General features: G+C 44.4%; 2 protein-coding genes across 7 annotated transcripts in view; one reads left to right on the top strand and one right to left on the bottom strand.

Annotated features, from left to right (window-relative positions):
- The window catches only part of Tmtc1 (transmembrane O-mannosyltransferase targeting cadherins 1), a 224,109-nt gene that overhangs the window by 82,307 nt on the left and 117,562 nt on the right, over positions 1–24,240 (top strand). For all 6 annotated transcript variants that reach the window (XM_076568360.1, XM_076568361.1, XM_076568362.1 and 3 more), the window contains 2 exons: positions 19,188–19,269; positions 19,759–19,862. In XM_076568360.1, the coding sequence (XP_076424475.1) occupies positions 19,188–19,269; positions 19,759–19,862 (186 nt within the window). The remainder of the gene's footprint in view (positions 1–19,187; positions 19,270–19,758; positions 19,863–24,240) is intronic.
- Positions 3,391–4,347, bottom strand: LOC102925191 (small ribosomal subunit protein eS4, X isoform-like). Its single transcript, XM_006986665.4, has one exon. The coding sequence runs from the start codon at positions 4,276–4,278 to the stop codon at positions 3,490–3,492; it is 789 nt and encodes a 262-aa protein (XP_006986727.1). The 5' UTR covers positions 4,279–4,347; the 3' UTR covers positions 3,391–3,489.

Below are 24,240 nucleotides of genomic sequence, written 5' to 3'. Positions count from 1 at the left end.
TGTGCCTGGCCCAGGCGGCGGCTGAGTGATGGAAGGCAGCGCTTGCCATGAACGTGTGAGGACAGGACTTCAGATCCAGAGGGCCTGCTGGGCGCGGTTGGCGGTCGCCTGTAATTCCAGCCATGGGAGGCTGATACCTGATCCTCAGAGCAGGCTGACTGGAAAGACTAGCCAGATCGGCGAGCTCCGGGTTTGATTGAGAGGCCCTGCCTCCATGAAGAGCTGATGCCTCAGGCTTCCACAGGCATGCGCACTAGGATGCTGGTGTTTGCGCAAAAACAAAAAATAAAATAAAAACCAACCAACCAAACAAACAAACAAAAAACCCGCACGCACATGCATACATAAGAGGGGGGAAAAAGGCCGTGATTCCCAGTGTCCTGGTCCATGTACGTTCTAAAGTTTTTAGTTAGAAAACACCGGGCCGTACTACACGCCTTTGTCCTTAGCACTCGGGAGGCAGAGGCAGGGGGATCTCCGAGTTAGAAGCCACGCTGGTCCACACAGCAAGACCTGATCTCCAAACCACTCGGAGTCCAGCACTGTATGTGTTGTTTGAGTAAAGATACCCTTGGGACCCAGGTTTGGGTGCTATTTTATTTTTCTCTGATTTAAATGAAGCTTGAAAGGTCATGTTCCAGGGCAGACAGAGCAGCGCCCTGTTTACCTCCAGTCCTGCCAATCCAGTTTGGGACTGCCTGCTATCAATCCCTTAGGATTCTAATCCCCGATAGCCCATAAGAATGACCTTTCCTACAGTTGAATTAAGTACATTTACAAGAACTTTAAGTACATTTTTGTAGCAGGAAGTTTCTCTGGTCCCGCCGGCCCCGCGGTCCAGAGGAATCTCTCCCATCTGTGGTCTCCAGCAGCCGTTTATAAAATGATCATTCGGGGGCGAATGTTACCCTTCTAGGCCTGATTTTTTTTCCCCTCAGTGCTGGGAATTGAACCTAGTATCTTGCATGTGCTAGGCAAGCACTCTTAAGAAATTGAGTTACATCTCCAGTCCCTAACTGTAAATTCTAAAATGTCGTTTATGAGCTAGAGATGTAGTTATGTTGGTAAAGTGCTTGTTTAGTGTTCAGGAAGCCCTGGATTCAATCCTCAGCACCACACAAACCTAGCCTGGTGGAAATAAGCCCATAATTCCAAGCACCAAGGAGACAAGAGAATCATTTCAAGGCTATATTTGGCTACATGGAGAATTTAAAACCTTCCAGGGCTAGGGAGATTGTCTAAAAAATAAGAATAGGTTAAGTTCTATGGAACAAAGAAGAGCGTGTCTGAACCAGGCTTTCCTATGCTACTATTGAGTTAGAAAAAAGTCTATATATCACTACAATCATTTGTAGTGACTGTTAGAATACAGTGCTAACTGTGCACACGCACATGTATGCCTGTTTTGTGCTGTGTTCCTACTCTTGCTACAACCGGCAGCTCATACCTAGGCAGAAGCAGCCAGTATTTAAATCCAGGTCTGTCTGCCTCTAGAGATTATTTTCCATGGTGCTAGCAATTGAAGTGATCTAGGATGGGGCTGGCAAGATGGCTCAGCAGATAAAGGCCACTTCGGCCAGACTGATGACTTGAGCTCGATCCCCAGGACCCCCACTCGGTGGACACAGGACTCACACGTTTTCCTCTGGTCTCCACTTGTGAGAGTTGACCCAAGCTTCCCCCTAGTAACTAATTGAAATCCAGAGCTGGAGAAATTGTTCGGTATTTAAGAGCACTTGTAAACCAGGCGGTGGGGGTGCACACCTTTAATCCCAGCACTCAGCACTCGGGAGGCAGAGCCAGGCGGATCTCTGTCAGTTTGAGGCCAGCCTGGTCTCCAAAGCGAGTTCCAGGAAAGGCGCAAAGCTACACAGAGAAACCCTCTCTCGGGGGGGAAAAAAAAAAAGACAAACAAAAAAAACCACTTGTGGTTTTTGCTGAGGACCCAGGTTCATTTCCTAGCAACCATCTGTAGCTCCAGTTCCAGGAACTGTCTTTTGGTCTTCCAGGACACCAGGCATACACGCAGGCAAACATTCACATATATTTAAAAAACAAACAAAAAACAAAACCACCCAACTACATTGTGTCTGCTAATGTAAGCACTCTCCCATCAAGCTGCCCCAAACCCAGACCTCATCTCCTCACACCAAAGCTGATCAGTGTATTTTCATCAAGAAAAAGAAATATTTAACCATGACCTTAGTTTTAACACTAGCAAACTAATCAGATGCCAGTTTATTCAAAGGAATTTAGCTCTAATTTTAGAACTGAAAAGCAAAAGCCATCTTTTGTAAAGAAAATCCGTGTCTTTGGTGCTAGAGATGGCCCAGTGGTTAAGAGAAACACTGCTCTTTGCAGAAGTTTGTTCTCAGCACTCAGATCCGGTAGCTCACAACTGCTTATAACCCATCTTGAGGCCTTTTCCAACCTCCGGCCACTGTGGGCATCTGCCCACACACAAATCTGTAAAAAAAGTCTCATCTTTGGATGTATATAGTATCATAAATAGCTTCTAAAATGGAAAAGAAAATTAGTTTCCTTTAATTGGGAGTTCACAAACATCTGAAATTCAAGTATTCTTTCTCTAATCATTATCAGCAGAACTGCCCTGGAATTCTTGTTTGAGCCCAGCAAAGGATAAAAAACTGTAAAACTATTTTTCTGGCTCACTGGCATTAAAGTGCTAAGAAATAAATTATTTTACCTATAAGCTACTGTTATGAAGACGACTGAACTCTCTTATAATTTTCTTTGCAAGCCTTGCTTTAGTGGTGTTTTTTTGTTTTGGATCTGCCACTTCTATAAACTTGGGGTTTTCTGAAAAAGAAAATTATAGCTATACTTTGTGTTGTAAATACCCTGGCCAACAGAAAGCTTGACTAAATGCTCATGTCATATACAGCTGGCTACAGGTTCCTAAGTTAGGGAGTGACATTTCAGCATCTTCTCTAAATTACTTCCCCGGGGGTTAGAATAACAGGCCCTTTAATCCCCACCCCATCCCACCCCCTACCCCGGTTGTTTTTTCTTTTTGGTTTGTTTTCTGAGACAGGATTTCTCTGTGTGTAGTCCTGGCTGAACAATGCCATTTTTAGACCTCATAACTTTTGGGTTTCTCTATTTCCAGATTCTTTGGGGGGAGATGATTGGTGTTAAAGAGGCTTACCTAAAAAGGTCTAAAGTTTCTACTGATTTTATCGGCCTCTAGGCATTAAATCCCAACCCTGGAATATTAACGGAACAATGAAATAACATTAGTTGTCAGCAACGGTAACCCAACCCTGCATGTACCCACCCATCCCTTTTTCAAAGTAAGGTGACCACACCTCCAGGTGGTTCCCCCATGACGAGGAAGTGTGGCAAAGAAAAAAAACACCGACACCAGAATGAAGTCTGCTTCCCTTTTAATTCAACATGCTGTTTAAAACTTGAAGTAAAAACCAATATAAACGTCTCCCACCGCCCCGATGTCCCTCGGAGTCCACTTCACCCGCTCTGCTTGGCCGCCAGCCTCTTGTCTCTCTCTTCGGCGATGGTGAGGCGGATTCCTTTCCCTCGGGGAAGAGAGATCCACGGCTTGTTGCCCTTGCCGATCACGAAGATGTTGGAGAGGCGGGTGGCGAAGCCGTTGCCGTTGGCATCCTTCACGTGGACCACGTCGAACGAGCCGGGGTGGCGCTCCCGGTTGGTGATGACGCCGATGCGCCCCAGGTTGGCGCCTCCGGTCACCATGCACAGGTTGCCGGTGTCGAACTTGATGGCGTCGGTGATCTTGCCGGTGTCCAGCGAGATCTGCACGGTGTCGTTGACCTTGATGAGCGGGTCGGGGTAGCGGATGGTGCGCGCGTCGTGCGTCACGAGGTGCGGGATGCCCTTGGTGCCCACGAAGACCTTCCGCACCTTGCACAGCTTGTACTTGGCCTCCTCGGGCGTGATGCGGTGCACGGCGAAGCGGCCCTTGGTGTCGTAGACCAGGCGGAAGTTCTCCCCGCTCTTGTCGATGCTGATGACATCCATGAAGCCGGCTGGGTAGGCCACATCGGTTCTGACCTTGCCGTCGACCTTGACGAGGCGCTGCATGCAGATCTTCTTCACCTCGTCGCCCGTGAGGGCGTACTTGAGTCTGTTCCTCAGGAAGATGCTCAGCGGCAGGCACTCGCGCAGGCGGTGCGGGCCGGCGGACGGCCGGGGCGCGAACACGCCGGTCAGCTTGTCCAGCATCCAGTGGCGCGGGGCAGCCACGCGCTTCAGGTGTTTCTTCGGGCCGCGAGCCATGGCGGAGGAGCGGACGGAAGCGCGGCCTTCTCCTTCGCAGAGCACAGGCGGAGTGAGGCGGCTGCGCGCGCAGCGGCAGGAACCCCGCCCATCCGGGTCTTTTCCGGTGGGCGGCGCCGCCTAGCGCCCCCTGCTGGCGGGAGGCCGGCGGAGCGGCGGGTGAGGTCATGGGACCTTTCCCTCAGTGCTGAGCTCCGCGGGGGCTGCAGGAAATACCGAGACGGAGGAGATAAGGAGCTGCCCTCTGGGAGAGCAGCTGGCCGCTCGGGAAGTATGGCGTCAACAAAGCTCGCTGGAGTCCTTTTTTTTTTGGTTTTTCGAGTCAGGGTTTCTCTATAACTGGAACTCTGTAGCCCAGGCTGGCCTCAAAACTCAGATCCGCCTGCCTCTGCCTCCCGAGTGCTGGGATTAAAGGCGTGTGCCATCACCGCCCAGCTTTGGATACATATTCTATTCTATTCTTTTTTTATTACATTTGTGGGGTTTTTTTTGTTTGTTTTGTTTTTGTTTTTTAGTATGTTAGTGTGGAAATGAGAGGGTGAGTCCTGGGAGTCCATTCTTGCCTTCCGCCGTGTAAGGCCTGGGAATTGCACTCAGGTCCTCGAGTTTAGACGCAGATTGCCTCTACCGTTATAAGCCATCTCACCAGCCCTTACTATTTCTGCTTTGTCTGCGTCATCTTTCAGACACCCTGCCGTCGTCAGCCAACCCCTTACTAAGTGATGGTCCAACAACCCTTTTCCTCATCTGTGCAGACAGCGGAGGGCGTGGGCTCTAGTGAGACAGAGATGTAAGGTCTTTGCGCAAATATTAACACCTTGCCCTTTGCTTCCTGTGTGATATGCCTGTGACACGTGCCACAAAGTGTCAGGGAAGGGGGAACTTGACAGAGCATCGGGTTGTCCAGCAGTGTAGATCTGGATATTCTGTTCCTACCTGAAAGCTGCCATTGATCCTCTACTTGCTGCCCAGAGGGAGCCCAGCTCTCTCTTACCTACGGCTTCTCTGAGATGATGACCCTTGCCTATCCCAAACCTCTAGGCTATAGTCACTCCAAACTACAGTGAGGGTTCAAATCTCCTTACATGTCTGTCCCCCCCACCACACACGCTTAGTTTTTTTTTTTTTTCCATTTAAGGCAGGGCTTTCTCATATAGCACAGACTGTCTTCAAACTCGTGATCATTTTTCTTGTGATGGACTCTTTATGGCTGTCAGTCTGCAGTATTCTCTGTACCATTAGTGTGGCTGCCGTGTGAGAGACAGTGTCATAGTGATGGGACCCAGGATATTGGAGCCTTCATGTGTAAGAACAATGATTTTAGATAACCCTGAAGTAATTAAATTTTGGATTCCTGGGAAACATGACAAAAGAAAGAGTGTCTGTGAGGTCCATTGCCCAAAGCCAGGAAAGAAGAGGGAAGATCCCAGGAGGCTGGGAGGTTAAAGAGATTTCAGGGAATCATGGGCAGATAAAACGTACTTTATTTACCAATACACAGTCTGCTAGGCAGGCAGCTGCCGGCAAGAACCCTGGCACAAGCCAGCACCATGAAGTGCACGCAGGAAGGCACAGGCATGCAAGCTCAAAGGAAGGCATCTAGGCCCACAGACAAACAGACATGCCAGGGGCTGGCTGGCAAACGCTAAGGCTTGGGCCTCTGACCTCAAGGCTACATTAGAATCACATAAAAGTAGCTCTCTGCCAAAAATACGTAGCAGATTACATCACTGTTTACTTGGGGGTTCCCTGGACAGCCAGTGTCAGCCATTTTGTATTGACTTATAGCTCTCCTGGATGTCCAGTGTCAGCCATGTTTTAGCTGACTTCTGCTGGATATCCATAATAGCACTGTGTTATCTAAACATAAACTGGTCCATATGACCCTTTGTTCCCAACAGTAGCTCATGGGAAAACTTCCATGAACTTTAAGTATTACCAGTATTTCAAAATGAAAGTATCTGACACCTGTGTTCACTGACATTCACAGGTAAATGTGTCAGAGTCCCAAGTTTGGGGGTTTTAGTGTTGATCATGTTTGGGTTTGGTTGTCTATAGAGAAGATTGATTATTTAGGTACCATTATGTTTATCATTCATGCAAGTGGTGTATTTTAAAATCTAGACTTCAGACTCCTTGTAATTAAGGTGTAAGCTTGATGCAGACGGTTTTGAAGTATCAACCCATCAGCTTGTAGTGCACTAGATCAGACCATTCTATTTCTTGTGTAGAGGGGACCTGTGCCACCCCGTGTCTGTTAAACCCTTGTCCCCCTCTTCCCTCCTTTCCTTTTTGCTACTTAAACGAAAATGATGATGATAAAGAATGCCTTATATTAGGTCATCAGGTTAAGTGCAAAGATCTGTCAACGGAAAAGCAGAGATGAGAAAACTCTAGTTTGCATCTGTTTAGAATTAATAAGTTGAACCTATTAATAGGTGACTCCCACCAGAGAAACACTTGTTTTGTTTTTGTTAAACTCTTACAAGGAGTAGGAAGAGAAGGAAGGGGGAGAAGAGAAGGAGGGACAGAAGAGAACAGAAAAGGAAGAGAAAGAGGAGCAACTAATGCAAATACCAGAGCGTCCAGGAAAAAACTCACTCATTTCTTCTTTGAATTTTGGGGAATTAAGATTTGGCCTCCTCCTTTGCACTTTACTTCACTGCCCTGTACCAGCTGTGTATGATGACATTAGGGGTGACACTCCCTCCTAAGTTTCCCAGGACTTTCCAGCTTAGCATTGAAAGCCAAGTGCTAGGCAGATTGAACTGGTTGCCATTCTTGAGGACAGTCTAGCCTCATATATGAAAACCTCTTGTATATGTAAACATTACACTGGATGATGTTCAGAAGACATTTAGTTGGATAAAATTTAGGATAAGGAGAATACATTTTGTTAAAGTCAGACCTTGCAGTCAGTGGGGTGTAACTGTAAAAGGCAGTGTAACAACTTAAATGCTTAGGGATTTAAAACTTCAGTGTGATGCAGTGAATCCCACCATTCAAAGCATTGAGCTGACTGGGTACAATGGCTCATGCCTTTAATCTCAGTACCCAGGAGGCAGAGGCAGGTGGATCTCTATGACTTCAAGGTTAGTCTGATCTACATAATGAGCTCCAGGACAGCCAGACCTATATGATAGAGAGATCCCGTCTTCCCACCCCACCCCACCCCCCCAAAAAAAAAGAAAAGAGGGGGAAAAAGAGAAAACATTGAGCTGAATTTGTACAGAAACATCTCTGGTGGAGGAAAAAAACAGTGCTATTTGTTGTTTGGTAACTTTACCGATGGCCCAGTGACTAGAAATCCAGCAACATGTGAGACTGCCAGTGAGCAAATGCAAGCTGCTACCAAGAAGATAGAAGTACGGAACTAAACAAATTTCTAGAGAAGCCATTATTACAGCAGGAGTATTGACCAACAAGAAATCAGGGCTGCTGCTACACACAGGGGCTTCCATGAAGGAGCAAGCTGTAAGCATGAGGCCCGGGGGCAGCATGATGTTTTAAGTCCAAGGCACCCTTTGCTTTTTTGAGTGCATTAGGAAAAGGTCCCCTTCCTTACAAAAGTAAATGGCCATCGGAGTACAAATTGATGAAGAAGTTTGGGCCACCTCAGTACCTCAGTGGCTCCTCCTCAGCCAGCATCCTTGCATGTGTACAGTCTATTCATTGCATGCCCTGTGTGTCCATGGTGAATTCACAGAACACCATGAAAATGAATTAAATTTTAACTTCTAGGAAAGCACTTTGTTTCTCTTTCCTCCCAGGAAGGCTGTAAATGACAAACCTCAATAGACAATGAATCCTTTCGGTATTTGCCCATTGAATTGGGGTTGGGGGTGGGATTAAGCTGGTTAATTCCACATTGATACCTTCTGTAAGTAGTGTGGGCTTCTCAAGACATCTGTGTTGCTACAGACCATGTAGATCACATGTAGCAAGGGCATGCATTGCTCAGGGAAGGCCAGGCTGCCAGGTGTCCTGCTTGGCCTACTGGTGAACTCAACACATGAAGCCAGGGTATGTGAGAGGCTTTGAGTTTATGTATTTGAGGTGAGAAGGCCTTGGAGTGGCTCTAACAGAAAGCACACCTGTAGAAGGTGGCTTGATAGTGGTCGGGTGAGACTTTCTCCTCTCTCTGCCTTAAATGTCAGCAGACTAAGTCTGTAGCACAGACCCCAGACCCATGTCAACTGTAAAAGTGGGCTGGAGAAAGACAAAACAGACCATCCTGACCTTCATCTGTATAGACACAACAAATGGACAAGACATCACAGACACTGCTGGGAACCTTAGGGAAGGGGCTTGAGGGCCAGACTGCCCGAACAAGTAAAAAAGATACTTTCTGAGAGCCAGCCTGGGCCTGCCTGATGTCTTAGCAACAGCAGCTGAAACATGATCTGGAGATGACCTGGACCAATGAGAGGCAGCCATGTCACACCAGATGATGCATATTCATCAGACCTCCCCCCAGGGTGTGGTAGAGGGTATATAAGGCTTGCCTCTTCCTGAATAAACTGAGCTTGTTGTTTAGACATTCTCCCAGAGTCTGTGTGGTTTGATTCTGCACCTACTTGGCCCCTGCCCCCAAAGGGAACAACAGCAAGGACCCTGCTACACACCACCAGTGTGGTTAGGCAGTGTTTGGGGTGTTGATCATGTAATCTTCTGGGGAGCCATCAGCATCAGGTACATGGGAAACAGAGGATGAGTTTATTCTCTAACCTGCTGCAGGTTCTGAATGGGTACAGTGCTCAGGTTACACCAGTCAAGAACTAGACAGGCCTAGGAGACAAAAAACTTCTAGGCAAGTTCACCTTGCCGCAAAGGAAGCTGAGCAAAATGGAGCCAGAATCAACACAATCATGTATGGTATGTCACTTCTATCCCACTGTCAGGACTTGAACCTCCCTCTTAGCATCTTTTTATTCTGATTTGAGGCTCAGCTTTGAGACCCTTACAGGAGTGTGCTGAGTGCTATTTCCTTACTGAGCTAGCAGGGAGCTTGTTGCTCATCCTCAACCCCGAACTGTTGCCTGGGCACTTCCTCTTGGCCCCTCACCTTCCACATGCTTATGTCTTCAGTATCTCTCCGGCCTCAAGCCAAGCATCACCTCTCCTTTGTAGCTTCTTTTCCTTTCCCGGCTCATACCCATTCCTTCTCTGATCAGTAGCCCTTCATCTTGTGCTGCCTTTCTGGGGCAGGGTGGCCCTTCAGAATAGTAAGCTGGGGGTGGCTAGGAGACAATACACAGATTAACATCCTGATTCTGCTGATGACTGGTTCACTTTTGAATGCCTCAGTTTCCCTAGTACCACTTGATTCCTAATTATATGAATGTAGATAAAGATTGAAATGTTTGGAGCAGTTTCTGGCCCCTGCTGTGTGCTCAACAAACATTAACTCTTATTTAAATGTTAGATTATGCATTTATTCCTTTCATGTAATACTTCTAGGGCCTGGCTCTGTTCCTGGAACTTTTCCTGTCAAACTGAATATCGTTATGTAAGTAACTTGTCATTTTTCATAGTGATGAAGTTGTATTAACTGTTCTTCTCATTTCCCGAATTGATCAGGTATGTCTTGGTACTCTGAGCTTGAATCTGTCTCAGCGTGTGTACCTGATACGTTTGTAATCCAGAGGGATGTATCCCAACTTCAGGCATCTTAGGAAGATGAAGACGATTTTGCTGACAGTGATTGGAAAGGCAGCAGAATGTGTGGAGCAAAAGTACAGGCTGGATTTGTATTCTGCCTCCAATCTCTTACTTCCTGTCAGATCTTAGGACAAAGTACTGGGTCATTAAGGCCACAATTTCCCCTCTTGCAAAAAGGAAATATTAATAGTGTCTATCTTGTAGGAACATGATCAGGGCCATATGTGCTAGCTTAGGACACACAGTAGGCAGTCACTAAATGGTAACCTAAAGTGTCCTTGCTGGTTTGCCCAGACAGTGCTAAATTGCATACTCCCTCTCACTAGCTTAGTTGTATCCAGTCCAAGTTTCCTAATAAGGTTCAGATAATATTATAGCATTGTTAGCTATCTTTGGATTTTTTTTTAGTGCTAAGGTTTATCTGTAAGGTGGTATATATTTGCAAGTTACCATGATCTTATTGCACAGATCCCTTAATACAGCTGGTATGCTACAAGTGTGGGTGTGTGAAAATGAGGGGAAACAGGGAGTAAGTACATGGTGAGAGAAGAGAGTGCGTGGTCAGAGAAGGGAATGTATAATCTCAATGAAAGGCATTGAACTGTCTATCGTGTAACTCCATTCTGGTCCGAGACTGTTCACGTGGGTTGGATCTGTCACCTGGAGTGGTGGTCTCTGTTCTGGCAACCTCAAGGATCTCTCAGGGGCTAAGGGCTAGGATGGACAGCAACAAGCTCCTTGACACATAAGTACTATACTACAAATACACGTTATAGCCATTTCACAAAAGATACTTAATTTTTAAGATTCATTTTATTTGTGCGTGTGCGTGTGTGTGTGTGTGTGTGTGTGTGTGTGTGTGTGTGTGTGTGTGTGTGTGTCTGTCTATCTGTCTGTGTCTATGTCTGGGGTTTTTTTGGGGGGAGGGGTGCATTTGTGTACAGGTGCCCACAGAGGCTAGAAAAGAGCTTTCAGTCCCCTAGAGCTGGAGTTACAAGTGGTTATGAACTGCCTGATGTGGATACAGGGATTCAGGTCCTCTTCAAGACCAAAACATGCCCTTAACTACTAAGCCATCTCTCTACCCTCCAAAGGTTCATATTTGGGTAAATTTAATATTCTAATCAGTAAAAAGCTATTATGTTTTTCAAGTTAATATTTGATTCATTAAAGATTCAAACTCATTAAAAAGGTATTTAACACCCAAATCCTATTTTCACCCTTGTCTCACTGGTTCTTGTAATAATGTGTCTCCACTGGCTTGGACGTGAACATTTTATGTTTATGAGTCCGTGTTGCACAATTTCCAAACCAACGCTGGTCTGCTCTCTGGTCCTCATCATCTCTCCTGTAGGGCTGCAGGACTGTTGTTTGTGATCAACCTCAGAATGGGTCTCTGTCAGCATCTAGCAGTGCTAAGGCTGGGCTGCTGAAGGTAATCAGTTGTCTCTGCCAAAGTTCCTTTGTGACTGTTTTCTGTATAAACATAGAACCTACATGGTTTCTCTCACCTGTAATCTTAGCACTCAGGAGCCAGGGGCAGGAGAATCAGTAGTTCAGTGCCAGCCCTGGTTACATCATAAGCTTGAGGCTAGCCTGGGCTACTTGAGACCTTGTCTCATTTTCCCCAGCCTACACCCCTCCAACTCAAAACCTTTGACGACAACAACAAACCCAATAACTGGCTCCGGGTTTGTTTTTATTAATAAGAACTTTTAAGATTCGTGCTACATAGAAGGATCATGACTTTCTTCAAATCACTTCACATTTCTTGTGTGTGTGTGTGTGTGTGTGTGTGTGTGTGTGTGTGTGTGTGTGTGTGTATGGCGGCTAGATATAGATATAACATGTCTTCTTCAGTTCTCCTCTACCTTATTTTTTGAGGCAGGGTCTCTCACTGAACCTGGAGCTTGTCTATTTGGATAGATTCTCTGGCTAATGAGCCCCAGAACCTTCCATCTCTGATGCCCCAGCACTGAGATTACACACAAGCGCTGCTGTCCTCAGCCTTTTTTATATGTGTTAGAAACTGAACTCAGGTCTTCATACTTGTACAGCCTGCACCCTATAAAACTATAAAACTTCCTGAGTGTTTTGTTCCTTTCTAGTTCCAGGTTTGGTATTCAGAATAGTTAAGAGAACAGAAAACCATGTTCCCTTGTAGTCTCCAGTTTCATTTCCACCATTCTGTGTGATAATCTAAGTAAAGGGTCCTTTAGGAAATTTTAGGGTTTGAAGTTTCTGGAAGATACATTCATCAGAGCTGCAGAGTTGGTCGTGGAAGGTGGATTTGGGTTTCTGAACATGCCACTGAATTCTCAGAGCAGTTCCATCTCCTGTCAGAATCATGGTGCTGGCAAGGGCAACATGCAAACCTGACTCTGTGGAGAGCCTTTGCTGCTGACACAGCTTAGAGGAGGATCTTTTGGGGTCCAAGGCAGTGCATTAAAGAAGGATCTTGCTTTCTTTGGTATGTGGTTAGCTGATAATCTTTTCTAATGTGAGCTGTGTCTTCGCTATCTTTTAGCAAAGTGAGAACGTTTTCTTGTTTTTCTTTTTTTTTTTTTTTTTTTTTTTTTTTTTTTTTTTTTTTTTTTTTTGGTTTTTCGAGACAGGGTTTCTCTGTGTAGCTTTGCGCCTTTCCTGGAGCTCACTTGGTAGCCCAGGCTGGCCTCGAACTCACAGAGATCCGCCTGGCTCTGCCTCCCGAGTGCTGGGATTAAAGGCGTGCGCCACCAACGCCCGGCCTGTTTTCTTGTTTTTCAAAGAAAAGTATTTTGGGATTTTTATTCCAAAGGATCTGAATTTAACTTCTTTCTCCCCTCTGAGTATATGATTCTTTACCAATATCCTTTATTGTTTTAAATTCAAAAAAGGAAATTAAGTTAGTGTGGTTGGTATTCTAGAAGGGTTTCTGATAGCTGTGTATGTGACTGGTGTGCTGCTGAGCAGTGACAGTTTGCTTCTGGTTTCGCCATCTGTAGTTGACACTTAGGCAGAAATTATGTGGTATACAGATTCCGAGAAGAGCTGGAGAATCTAATATAATGTCCATTCCAGCCATCAGGATTTATGAAAAAGGGAAACAGTGCTATCCAGACGGTTGTCATCCTCCACCCTGCTGTCCACATCCCAAATCAAACATGTTATACACCTGGCTAGTGCTGAGGAATAGGAAAAGCACAAGAGAAGAGGCTGAGAGGTGGAAAAGGAAGGACATTTAGAATTCTGCTTAGGTTACTGGGGTTTATTGATCTTCTTGATGTGCATATGAAAAAAAATCTATTCAGATAGTGCTTGTGAAGGAAGGCTGTCTTCAAGGTGGAGCAGGCATGTTGAGGCATGTTCAGGAATTCCTGGGAAGGTATTCTGTAGTTAGAAAGAGTTTGGGTTTAACCCTGACTATAGCTGTGAGTGGAAGTCTAGAACTAAGAACAGGGTTGGCAGTGAGGGTAAGGATTAGAAAATTCCTGAAAGAAAACATTGTGCATAAAGAATTCTGTCTAAATGAAATAACTAAAGACTGGCCAGGGGGGTCAGACATTACCTGGTGGAGAATGAAGAACATCCACCAGGTTACAAGGGCAAGTAAATATACTCAGGGTGGTCTAGTTAGTTTCCTATTGCTGTGGTAAAAACGCTGACCAAAACCAAGAGGCTTTTCTGTCCAGCTCAGTTCCGTAGCTGCTTTTAAAATAATCACTCAGAGGCTTAATATTAATTACAAACTGTTTGGCCTATTGCTCAGGCTTGTTACTAACCAGCTCTTACAACTTAACTCTTTTCTAGTAATCTATGCTTTGCCACATGTCTGGTGCTATCAAGTTTACAGACAGCGACTGAAAGAAACTTCTTCACAGTAGCCTGTGTAAGAGGTTTCGGGACCCCGCCATGCAGCTTAGCTCGTGGCGGTTGGTGGCCCACTCCATCTCATAGGCAGTTGTCTGGAGAGGCGTCTTTGTACTGTGGCCAGCATGAGAGACTGGGAAGCCCAGTGTAGCTCCATTTCTTCATGCTTAGAACCTTTTAAAAAGCTTTTTTAGGTCATATGTGGATCCATGCCCAGCCAGCTCACTCAGTAGAGCAAGGGACTCATTTTTTTTTTTTTCTTTTTCTGGAGCTGAGGACCGAACCCAGGGCCTTGCGCTTTCTAGGCAAGTGCTCTATCACTGAGCTAAATCCCCAACCCCGAGCATGGGACTCTTAATCCCAGGGTATGGGTTTGAGCCCCACCTTGGGCACCCTATGTAGACAGAGGCTTTTCTGTCCCACCCGGTCCTGCAGCCGCTTTTAAAGTAACCACCTAGATGTAGATGTAACCAACCATCTTATTAAATAAGAAACACAGAACCAATGTAAAAGAGAAAGCCGAGAGGTCAGAGCTCAGAGCTAAAACCTTACCCTTCCTGCAGTTCTCCTATCTCCCCAAAAGAGACCTACTTCCTATGTGTATGTCTTTACATAGTCTTTCTGTTCTGCCTTCTCATTGGTTGTAAACCCAAACACATGACTGCCTCATCACTGCCTATAAGTACAGCCCTCCAGGTCTTAAAGGCATATGTCTCCAATGCTGGCTGTATCCTTGAACACACAGAGATCTACCTAGCTCTTCTACCAAGCGCTGGTATTAAAGGCATGCGCCACCACCGCTGCGCTCTTGCTATGGCTCTAGTAGCTCTGACCCCCGGGCAACTTTATTTATTAACATACAATTAAAATCACATTTCAGTACAAATAAAATACCACCATACCCAGAGGCTTAATATTAATTACAGACTCTTTGGCCTATTGCTCAGGCTTATTACTAACTAGATGTTACAACTTAAATTAACCCATTTCTGTTAATCTGTATTTTGCCATGTGTCTCGTGGCTTTACCATCTGGCAGCTGGCTGGCATCTACCCGATTCCGCCTTTCTTCAGTATCTCTTCTCTATCCTGACTCTATCCTGCCTTGCTATAGGCAAAAGTATCATCTTTATTAACCAATAGCAATAAAACATATTCACAGCATACAAAGGGGTTATCCCACAACACCAACTTGAGGATAAAAGAGTTTATTTGAGCCGGGCGGTGGTGGCGCACGCCTTTAATCCCAGCACTCGGGAGGCAGAGCCAGGCGGATCTCTGTGAGTTCGAGGCCATCCTGGGCTACCAAGTGAGTCCCAAGAAAGGCGCAAAGCTTCGCAGAGAAACCCTGTCTTGAAAAACCAAAAAAAAAAAAAAAAAAAAAAAAAAAAAAAAAAAAAAAAAAAAAAAGAGTTTATTTGGTTTATAGCTTAGAGTCCAACATCAGGAAGACCAGCGCATAAACCTGAAGGCAGGAACTGAAGCAGAGACCATGGAGGAATGCTTATTACTGGCTTGTTCTTCATGGCTTTCTCAGCTGAGGCTCCCTCCTCCAAGGTAATTAATTTGTGTCAGCTGACAATAATAACTAACCAGCACACCGGGGGGGGGGGGGGGGGGGGGGGGGGGTCTTGGAAAATTGACATAGCAGGGTTCTTGCTGAAAATGAAATTTACAAGAAAGTACCCAGACAGACCTAGAAGAAAGTTCTGACTCCAGAGTCTTCCTGGATAGTTATCACCAGTATTAATATCTATCAACATGGTGACTGCATTAACAAATGTCAGTGACGCACAGACCCTGGGTGGGTGATTTGGTGTCGCTGTTGTTTTGGTCTCTACTAAAGTCTCTCCACAGGGTATGAGGGCTAAGCAACTGAAGGATGAGTTTCAGTTTTAACACTGAGTATTTAACACAACCAACTGAGACAGTGGATGTATAACTGAACACAATGGGTCTGAGTCTTATTGAGTACAAAGCCAAATGGAGAACAGACACAAAATAAAAGATGGAAAAAGATCATTGTGTGCTGCAGGCAAGGGAAGCAAGAGAATCATTTACAAAGCAACATTCTCTCTAAATGGGAAACATGGGGATTTTGTCAGGAGCCTATATGTACATATTCACACAGAAGTGAGCACATTCCTGAGAAGCGAGGACTATAGAGACATTTTTGAAGCATGCTAAATTCAAAGTCTTCAAAGTCAACTTGGCAGACAGAAGCACCTCTGAGCATGCTCAGCTTTCACCTTCAAGTTTTAGCTGAAAATAAAAAGAAATGCCACCCTAGACATGCAGTGGTGTGCTAGTCTGCCTGCTTCACTTATCAGAAGACCTGCAGTGTAGGGGAGCAAAAATTGGGGGAATCACTTTGGATAATCTTGATCTTTTGTTTTTATGTGGTGGAAGTTGAAGGTGGTTAAAATGCTTCATTTGACAATACCAGTCTCCTACGCTGGTGCTAAATCATCATGTACAACTGAGTGTTCTAATTATCTCTTCGAAGTAGTGTTTCTTCATGGATGCCATGACATCCTTTTTCTTGAAATTTGGTTTCTCTGTTTCTTCAGTGATTTCTGATGTCATCAATTGATGAAAACATCCAGTAATTGCAATCTTTTAGGGGTCCCCAAGGCTACTTAACTAGCTCTTGGATAAAGGAAGAAAACTGGGACCCTGCAGTCTTGATGTAAGTCGAGAACACGAAGGGACAGAAGCCTCAATCCATGGTTCTTATTCTTGGCTTTCATAGTGGCTTAGAATTGGCTATTGTTGGTGCTTTCTGTAGTTTTGTAAGGAATTTGCAAATTCCATGGAGAATTTGCTAAAATTAAAGTGTCCCTAGCCAGGCTTGGCAGCACACATCTGTACTCTTAGTATAATAGAGTCTAGGGTAGGAGGATTGCCATGAGTTTGAGGCCAGCCTGGGCTACCTAGTGAGTCCCAGCACAACAGACAACTTGGTGACACCCTGTCTAAAAAAAAAAATAAGTAAACACAAAGATAAATAAAGTGTAGTTTTAGCATGTTTTTCTTACGATTGAAATGAATAGCTGAAAAATCAGGTTTAAAAATTGTCGCTTCTAATTTTTTGGTCTTGTGGAATTATTCTAAATGGTAGATAAGCTGTCATATTTAAATCAAAATACGTGTCTGACATGTACTGTTAGTTGTTACTTTTACTAATGCTATTGTTACTCTTGGCATTATTCAGGTCTGTTCCATAGTACATAAGAAGTGAATCAAGGGGGAAGTCCCACTGTCCAGCTCTGAGGTGGAGTGGAGGAGGAAATGTAGAGAACCAGAGCCCATGGCATACTCTCCACCTGGCTAGTGCTTCTCCAGACATGGCACCATGCCCTATGTATCACTTTGCCATTCACTGTGGGCCCACAGCTTAAAACAGAAATCTTGACATCTTGTTTTTCCACCAAGAATCCCTGTACCATTTCAAACTTGTGTGACCTTAGGATGTTATATTTTGAGAGTAAATTATCTGGTACCCTTATCCTAACTTCTTGTGGAAATAGAGTGTCACCAAGACTCACTGAACTAGGGGAAGCATTATAAATACAGTTACTAAAATAGCCATTGTAGCAAACCGTCAGAAGTGATGTATGACAGCTTCGTCTAAGTTTAACTTCAAGAAAAACCACTAACTGTGTGGCTTGCTCTATAGAAAGGAAAGCCACATGTAATTTTTCCAGTGTTAAGCAAGTTGGAGAGGGAGCTTGAGAAATGAAGTCTCCAAGAGCAGCTACCTGGAAAGTTCAGACACTGTCCCACCCATTGCCCTCCTCGGCACCCTTTCTGGCCCCTGTCTGTCTCCTTTACCTTTCTGCTGAGAGTTGTCCTGCTTCCTTGGAGAATTAGAAGTGCCAAGGTCTGGTCTTGGTTTAATTTACCTGAGAATGATAGTCAGAAAGAGGCAGAGACCAGAGAAGGATGTGTGTTTTTGTACTACTACTATGAGAATCTTAGACTCAGCTGCCCAAACACAAAAGCCAAGGACACACACCTGTACTATTCCAGATTCTCTAAAGCCCGTTCAGGGACAGCCTGTGTACCCTTCTACAGCAGCTGCAGTGACTCTGACCTAGCCTCATGCCAAACTTTCTGCTGTGGTCTCAGAAGGGAAGAAAGGGCTCAGAGCTGCTCTAGAAGGTGGGCCTATGCAGAACTTGTGAGCAACAAACTTTATTTGGTGGCCTCACCCCTGCTCGTTTTCTTTAATCACCAAGCGCTTGGCTAGCCAGTTCTGAGCATGCATCACTTCCAGATATTCTTCTGAGCCAGAAAGAAGTCCTGAGAAAGAGACCTGCTTTTGGAGTAAAGCTGTCACTTCCTTGCAGTTACAAAATACTTGCTCCACTACAGGGCAGGGGCCACACATCTTCAGTAAGCAGACTCAAGGTAGACCTGTCTCTGCAGGACACTAGCCCACTTGGGTTTTACTGAAGAGGCATTGTCTGGACCAAAGTTTCTCTCCAAGGAAGAGCCCTCATTCAAATGCAGACTTCAGTAGAGAAATCCTTTGCAGGAAGAAACAGATTAAATGGAGTGAAAGAACTAAATGAAGAGGGCCAGGGAAAATAAGGAGGGGAATGCCAGAGGGATTATGTGATTCAGTTCAACTTCTTTTCTCTGCTTTGACTCAAGTGTGCAAGCCTGCATGGAGGATAAGATGGACCCTTTTATGTTTTCACAGGGGGCTTGTTAACCTCAGCTCTTGCTTCTATGTCACAGAAGCCAGCCAGTCCCATTCATAAAGCTGCAGCTCCTACTTTGAAACAGTGGGGACTGTGGCAGATGCAGGGTGACCATTAACCTCTTACCTCTGAAGTTGACATTCCTGCAATCTAATTTGTTTCCTAGGACAGAGGACAGTAAGCAAGTAAGAAAACAAGTGAGTGTGTGAGAGCTCTGTCTTTGACCCACCCCAGAAGCACAGTCTATTTCACTTCACATAATCTTGGCATCCTTGTTCTTCAGGGACAAGACAATTGTGAGATACTTTGAAGACATTGTGCCCCTAAATTGTATGAAGCAGGTAAATGTAAACTCATGTTATCAGTGTGTAGGTTAATCAGGGGCAAATGGCAATATTTATAGCTAACAATTCTAGGTCCTGTTCTATTTATTATTTCACTTATTCCTAACAATGTTCCCACAGAGTAGGTATTATTGCTGTTTAAATGAGCAAAATAGATGTGCAGAGAAATGAAGACACCTGTTCCCACTCCCCAAGCTGCAAGTGGCAGAATGGGGTGTTGAAACCCACATGCTCTGGCTCCAAAGCTCTTGGTATCTTCTCAGAACTCAGCGTCTTCACAGACAGGAGCATTGTGCTGTAGATGGTCACTCTTAGATGTTCATCTTTCCTTTCCTTTCCTGTTTCAGGTGTCTGACAGGAAGCAGCAACGGGAATTTCCTGCTTACCCTAAGACCATTTTTAAAACGGGCCATTTTGGTCGTCAGTTATGTAAGTATATAATGTATACTTTGAATATAGCTAGTAAGGGTATTTTCACCTAGTCTCCACTCAGAGACATGCTCCACATTACTTAATAAACTCAACTATCAACATCATCTCTTAGGGAAGGTTTATAGGTAGTAAATGTTGCTTTTTAGCAAAGGTGAGTGTGAAAGCATACACGGGAACCTGATGGCATAATGTGAACAACATGGGGTTTTAAAGTCCCTTTCAAAGTGTTTTCACAATGACCTGGATGTATCAGTATCCAGAGGTGTGGATACAGCTACTGCCGCTTGTCCAGGAGGCTTTAGTTTGGAAGCTCAGCTGAATGGTTCCCTATGTCATGATTTGGGGCTGGGGTTACACAGGCAGGCTTAGCTATCAGCTGTAAGGGGAGGGGACAGCTGACTCCACTTCTTGATAGAGGGTCAGAATACATGAACAAAAATGGAAGAGATGTAGGTGGACATTTCATCAGGTCTTCTTGTTCCTAAGGTGACTGTCATTTTGTATTTCCGCCTGTGGATAATGGGAGGAACTATGCCCCTCTTCTCAGAGCAGGACAACCCAGCTTCGTTTTCACCTTACATCCTTACAAGGTCAGTGGATGTACATTATGTAAACGTTATTTGGTACTTAGTAGTTTTGTTGGACATTTTTATTGCCTTAAATCATTTTTACAAAAGAACAGGTCTCACTGCACTGAGTTCATACATATTGGATCCTAGTCAATAATATTAAATCACAGGCCAGCTATGCATTTCAAGGAAATAATGATCATGAACTAGCCAGTATGAGGACAGGAAGGGAAGCACTATTTATATATTTGGAATTCTTTTCAACCCATGTGACCATCTGGGCAAGATTGTGGCTATGATTCTCACTGTCATACATTTGTTTATTTGACAAGTATTTTATTATATGCTTATTGTCTGTGATATACATATCTATTGAGTGGCTTTTAAAACAAGCATTACAGATCAGAGAACAGAGATGTGGCAGAGATTGATTAGACAGCACAACCTGAAATCCAGGGAGTCTCAGAACAGCAAACAGGAACAGTATTTGCAGCGATAGTGCTATGGTGCTTTATGCATCCTCAGAAGCTGTAGAGACACTGAGGGATGGGATGTTGATGTGTGTTCTTGTGCTCTGGGGAGATATTTGACTGCTTATCTGCTGTGTTGTACTGTTAAAGTTTTAAGATACAATGACATCTGCCAATTTTAATAGCTTCAGATCATATTCTCCATAGTGTTTTAAACATTAAGATGTCATGTTCAACTATTTTTATAGTCATACTATACATATACATAATAGTCATATGCTATACATTATAATGCTGTATCATTTTAATAATAAATTTATGGCAGTAACCTTTACTATTTTGGTGTTTATATTTTTGTAATATGTTATAAGACATGGTAAATCTTTTGTTTTCAGGTAGGGTCTCACTATATAACATTGGTTGACCTTGAACTCAAGATCCTCCTACTTCAACCTCCTAAATGCTAGGATGACAGACAAGTGCCACCACCTTGACTTATGATAAATCTTAAACTAAACTTGATAAGTAACTGATATATAATTGGGCCTATTTGCATTTCTTGGAGATAACAGAATTTTGACCTTAGTTTTATGTCAAACAGCAGTTTTTGCCCCATCAGTTTAGTGTGCACGTTTTAATCAATATGCTTCATTACTTGTTTTTGCCTGCATGGTTTTTCTTATGTTTTGTGAGATTTTTCTCTTTTTATTTTTAAAGTTTTAATCCGTAAATTTTATCTCTTGGTGCTGAGGATCAGTTTGGTGCAAGTCAGTGCTCTCCTGAACTATACAGCCTGCCCCTCTTTTCTCATGTAGACCTTTTATTTTAGTATTCAAAAAAAAAATCTTCCAATCTGACTACTGACATATTTTTATAATAAAGACTCTGTCAAAATTGCTTTCACTACTTTGACACGTTTGTGTTCATGGTCTCAAATACTGTTTCCTAAATCTCTGACGTTAGCTTACCTCTTAAGTAGTATAAGAACTTTGTAATGTTGTTAGTATTGTACATTTTCAAAATGCTGTTTAGTCTTGAGCTTGCCATCTCCAATTCAGCTCTCTGGTAGTGTTGCCTGTCCTTTTTAGATCTCTCTCACTGACATTCAGTCTCCAGGCTCTTTGTCTGGGTATTTTTAGATGTGACAGTTCATGGATGAACAATTCTGGTCTATGGCTTCTTCAATAGCTACTTTCAACACTTAAGAGAAAGCAGGACATCAGGTCTGTTTCTGCTTGGTGGGTGCACTGTCTTAGAGTTATTATTGTCAGGAAGAGACACCATGACCACAGCAACTCTTATAAAGGAAACATTTCACTGGAGGCTTGCTTACAGGTTTAGTGGTTTAGTCCAATGCCATCATGGTGGGAAGCATGGTGGCATGCAGGCAGACATGGTGCTGGAAATGTAGCCAAGAGTTCTACATTTGGATAGGCAGACAGCAGGAAGAGAGAGTGAGCCACTGGGCCTAGTTTGAGCTTCTGAAACCTCAAAGCCCATCTCCAGTGACATACCATTCCAACAAGGCCACACCTCCTAATAGTGCCACTCCCTGGTGACTAAGCATTCAAATCTATGAGTGTATGGGGGCCATTCTTATTCGAACCACCATACTTATCCTTCAGCTTTGGGATGATGTCCTTTAATTTTGGGGTGATTTCCCTTCAGCTTTAGGGTGATGTTATTTGTCTTTGGGGTGATCTCCTACCAAGCTCTCTGTCTATGAGTTGAGGCAACCACTCTCAGCTTTGAAGTTAGATGTAGCCTACTCCATGAACTAAGCCAGAATGGGGAGATGGAACAAATATTCCTTCCTGTTTTTTGTTTGTCTTTTCCTTCATCTCTTTTTTTTTTTTTTTTTTTGGTTTTTCGAGACAGGGTTTCTCTGTGTAGCTTTGCGCCTTTCCTGGAACTCACTTGGTAGCCCAGGCTGGCCTCGAACTCACAAAGATCCGCCTGGCTCTGCCTCCCGAGTGCTGGGATTAAAGGCGTGCGCCACCACCGCCCGGCTTCCTTCATCTCTTTAAGGGAGTTTTTTATTTCCTTTTTGAGGGCCTCTATCATCTTCATAAATGATATAAAAAATTTTTTAAATGTTATTTTTAAGGTCATTTTCTTGTGCTTCAGCTGCATTGGAATGTTCAGATCTTGTTGTCATAGGATCACTAGGTTCTGTGGTGCCGTATTTACCATTGTGTTATTGATTGCGTTCTTACACTGGTGTTTAGGCATCTGGATTTGGGATGGTTATTGGTCTAAGTATTGATTGCTGTATTTGTCTTTTTTTTGGATGGGTGTTTTGTTCCTTTATTTTATGTTTCCTCTCTGGTCTTCTGGCCTAAGTGGCCAAGGGTTCTAGTGACTGGCAGGTCTTCGGATCCAGTTGGGTGTCTCCATTGGGGTTTGGGAGCCTTGGGTCCCTAGATCCAGCCTGGCCTCTGATAAAGCTGAAGTCCTCATCTGAAATTGTAGACCACATTATGGATTCCAGGGGAGGAGGTGCTGGTCTTCTGTCTGGCGTGGACTGTACCTGGGCCTATGGGGTCTGCTGGAGTTGTGAAGAAGGGCTGGCCTCCAGGAGGATGATGAGGTGGGAAGAATACTGGGGGACCAGAATCCAGAGGATGGTGGCAGCCCAGCTGGTAGGTGGGTCAGTTACCTGCTCATCGACTGATGAGGACTGCACCAGAGATGAAACAAATACTCCTAAGGGACTTAAAGACTTTCAAGGAGCACCTAAGTCTGGATGGAGATGGAACAGATATTCAGGAGACATGGAAAGGGAATATGCTGCTTCAACTCACCATCTGAGTATGTCATTTGTGTCCTATGAACCAGCAAACCCCAGGGCCTGGTTCAGGGTTCTAGTGTTTGGATAAGGTACTTGATCTCTGATCATGGCCTTCCTAGCTGTACCATCCCTGCCAGCAAAATGGTGAGGTTGTAATTTTTCTTCTGGTTGGTGGCCTAATGACGACAATCTCTGGTGGAATCTCTGGCAAACTTAGGATTTTGGCCAAATATTTGCCAGGTCTTGCCAGTTACTCACAAGATAGAGATAATTTTTCAGTGAGGTCTGATATACATTGCCAGCAGCGCTTTCCATCTAAGTCAGGTAATTCAGTCCACACAAAGGGATAGACCAGAATGTCTCAATTACTCTACCTTTATCTCTTCCTCCTTCTTTCAGAGTTTTGAAACAGGCTCTCACTCTGTAGCCCAGGCTAGATTCAAACCTATAGCAATCCTCCTGCCTCAGTCTCCCTTGTACTGAGATTGCAAGCAGGTACTACCATGCCTGGCAATATTCTTCTTTATCTTAAATAATATGTTTCCATTCTTGAGTTTCAGACTTCAGATATATAGGTCCTGGGGTTCTAGGGACCAGTGACAACAGTGTCCACACTCTTCTAAGGTGACAGCATTAGAAGAGACCTGTTCATGCCTCCATCACACCATCTGGGAGCACACACTTTGCTGCTGGCACGCTGATGCTTCTCTAGCGAACTTTCTTGGTTTGTTTCCTGCTTTTGCTAAGCTAGCTCCTGATCACCTGATTTAGCTGTGAAGTCTGTCTCTACTGGTGTCAATTTGTCATTGGCTTTGTCTGTCTGCCTTACTGAAAAATTCTTCTGTGTTCATCTGCCAGGACTGACAGAAGAATATACTTAGACTGTGTGGCCAGAGCCACAAGACGTAAGCCCCTCTTAGTTCTTCAGGCTGGAAGTCCCAAATCAAGATGCAGTCAGAATTGGTGTGTGGTGAGGTATCTGTTCCTGTGTGGCAGACAGCTGCTTACTCACTGTGTCGTTCTTTCCAAGTTCTGGAGTGTGTGCATGTGTGAGTGTGTGTGCACGTGTGCGCGCGCTCCTGCATGTGTGTGTGTGTGTGTGTGTGTGTGTGTGTGCAGGAGCACGTGTATGTGGAGG

This window comes from Peromyscus maniculatus, chromosome 3 (genome assembly GCF_049852395.1).
Source record: "Peromyscus maniculatus bairdii isolate BWxNUB_F1_BW_parent chromosome 3, HU_Pman_BW_mat_3.1, whole genome shotgun sequence".
Taxonomy (NCBI): Eukaryota; Metazoa; Chordata; class Mammalia; order Rodentia; family Cricetidae; genus Peromyscus; species Peromyscus maniculatus.
This window is presented reverse-complemented; position numbering and strand designations above follow the sequence as displayed.

Excerpts from the sequence above, each read along its gene's own strand:
- LOC102925191 (XM_006986665.4), bottom strand. The coding sequence starts at position 4,278 with ATGGCTCGCGGCCCGAAGAAACACCTGAAGCGCGTGGCTGCCCCGCGC.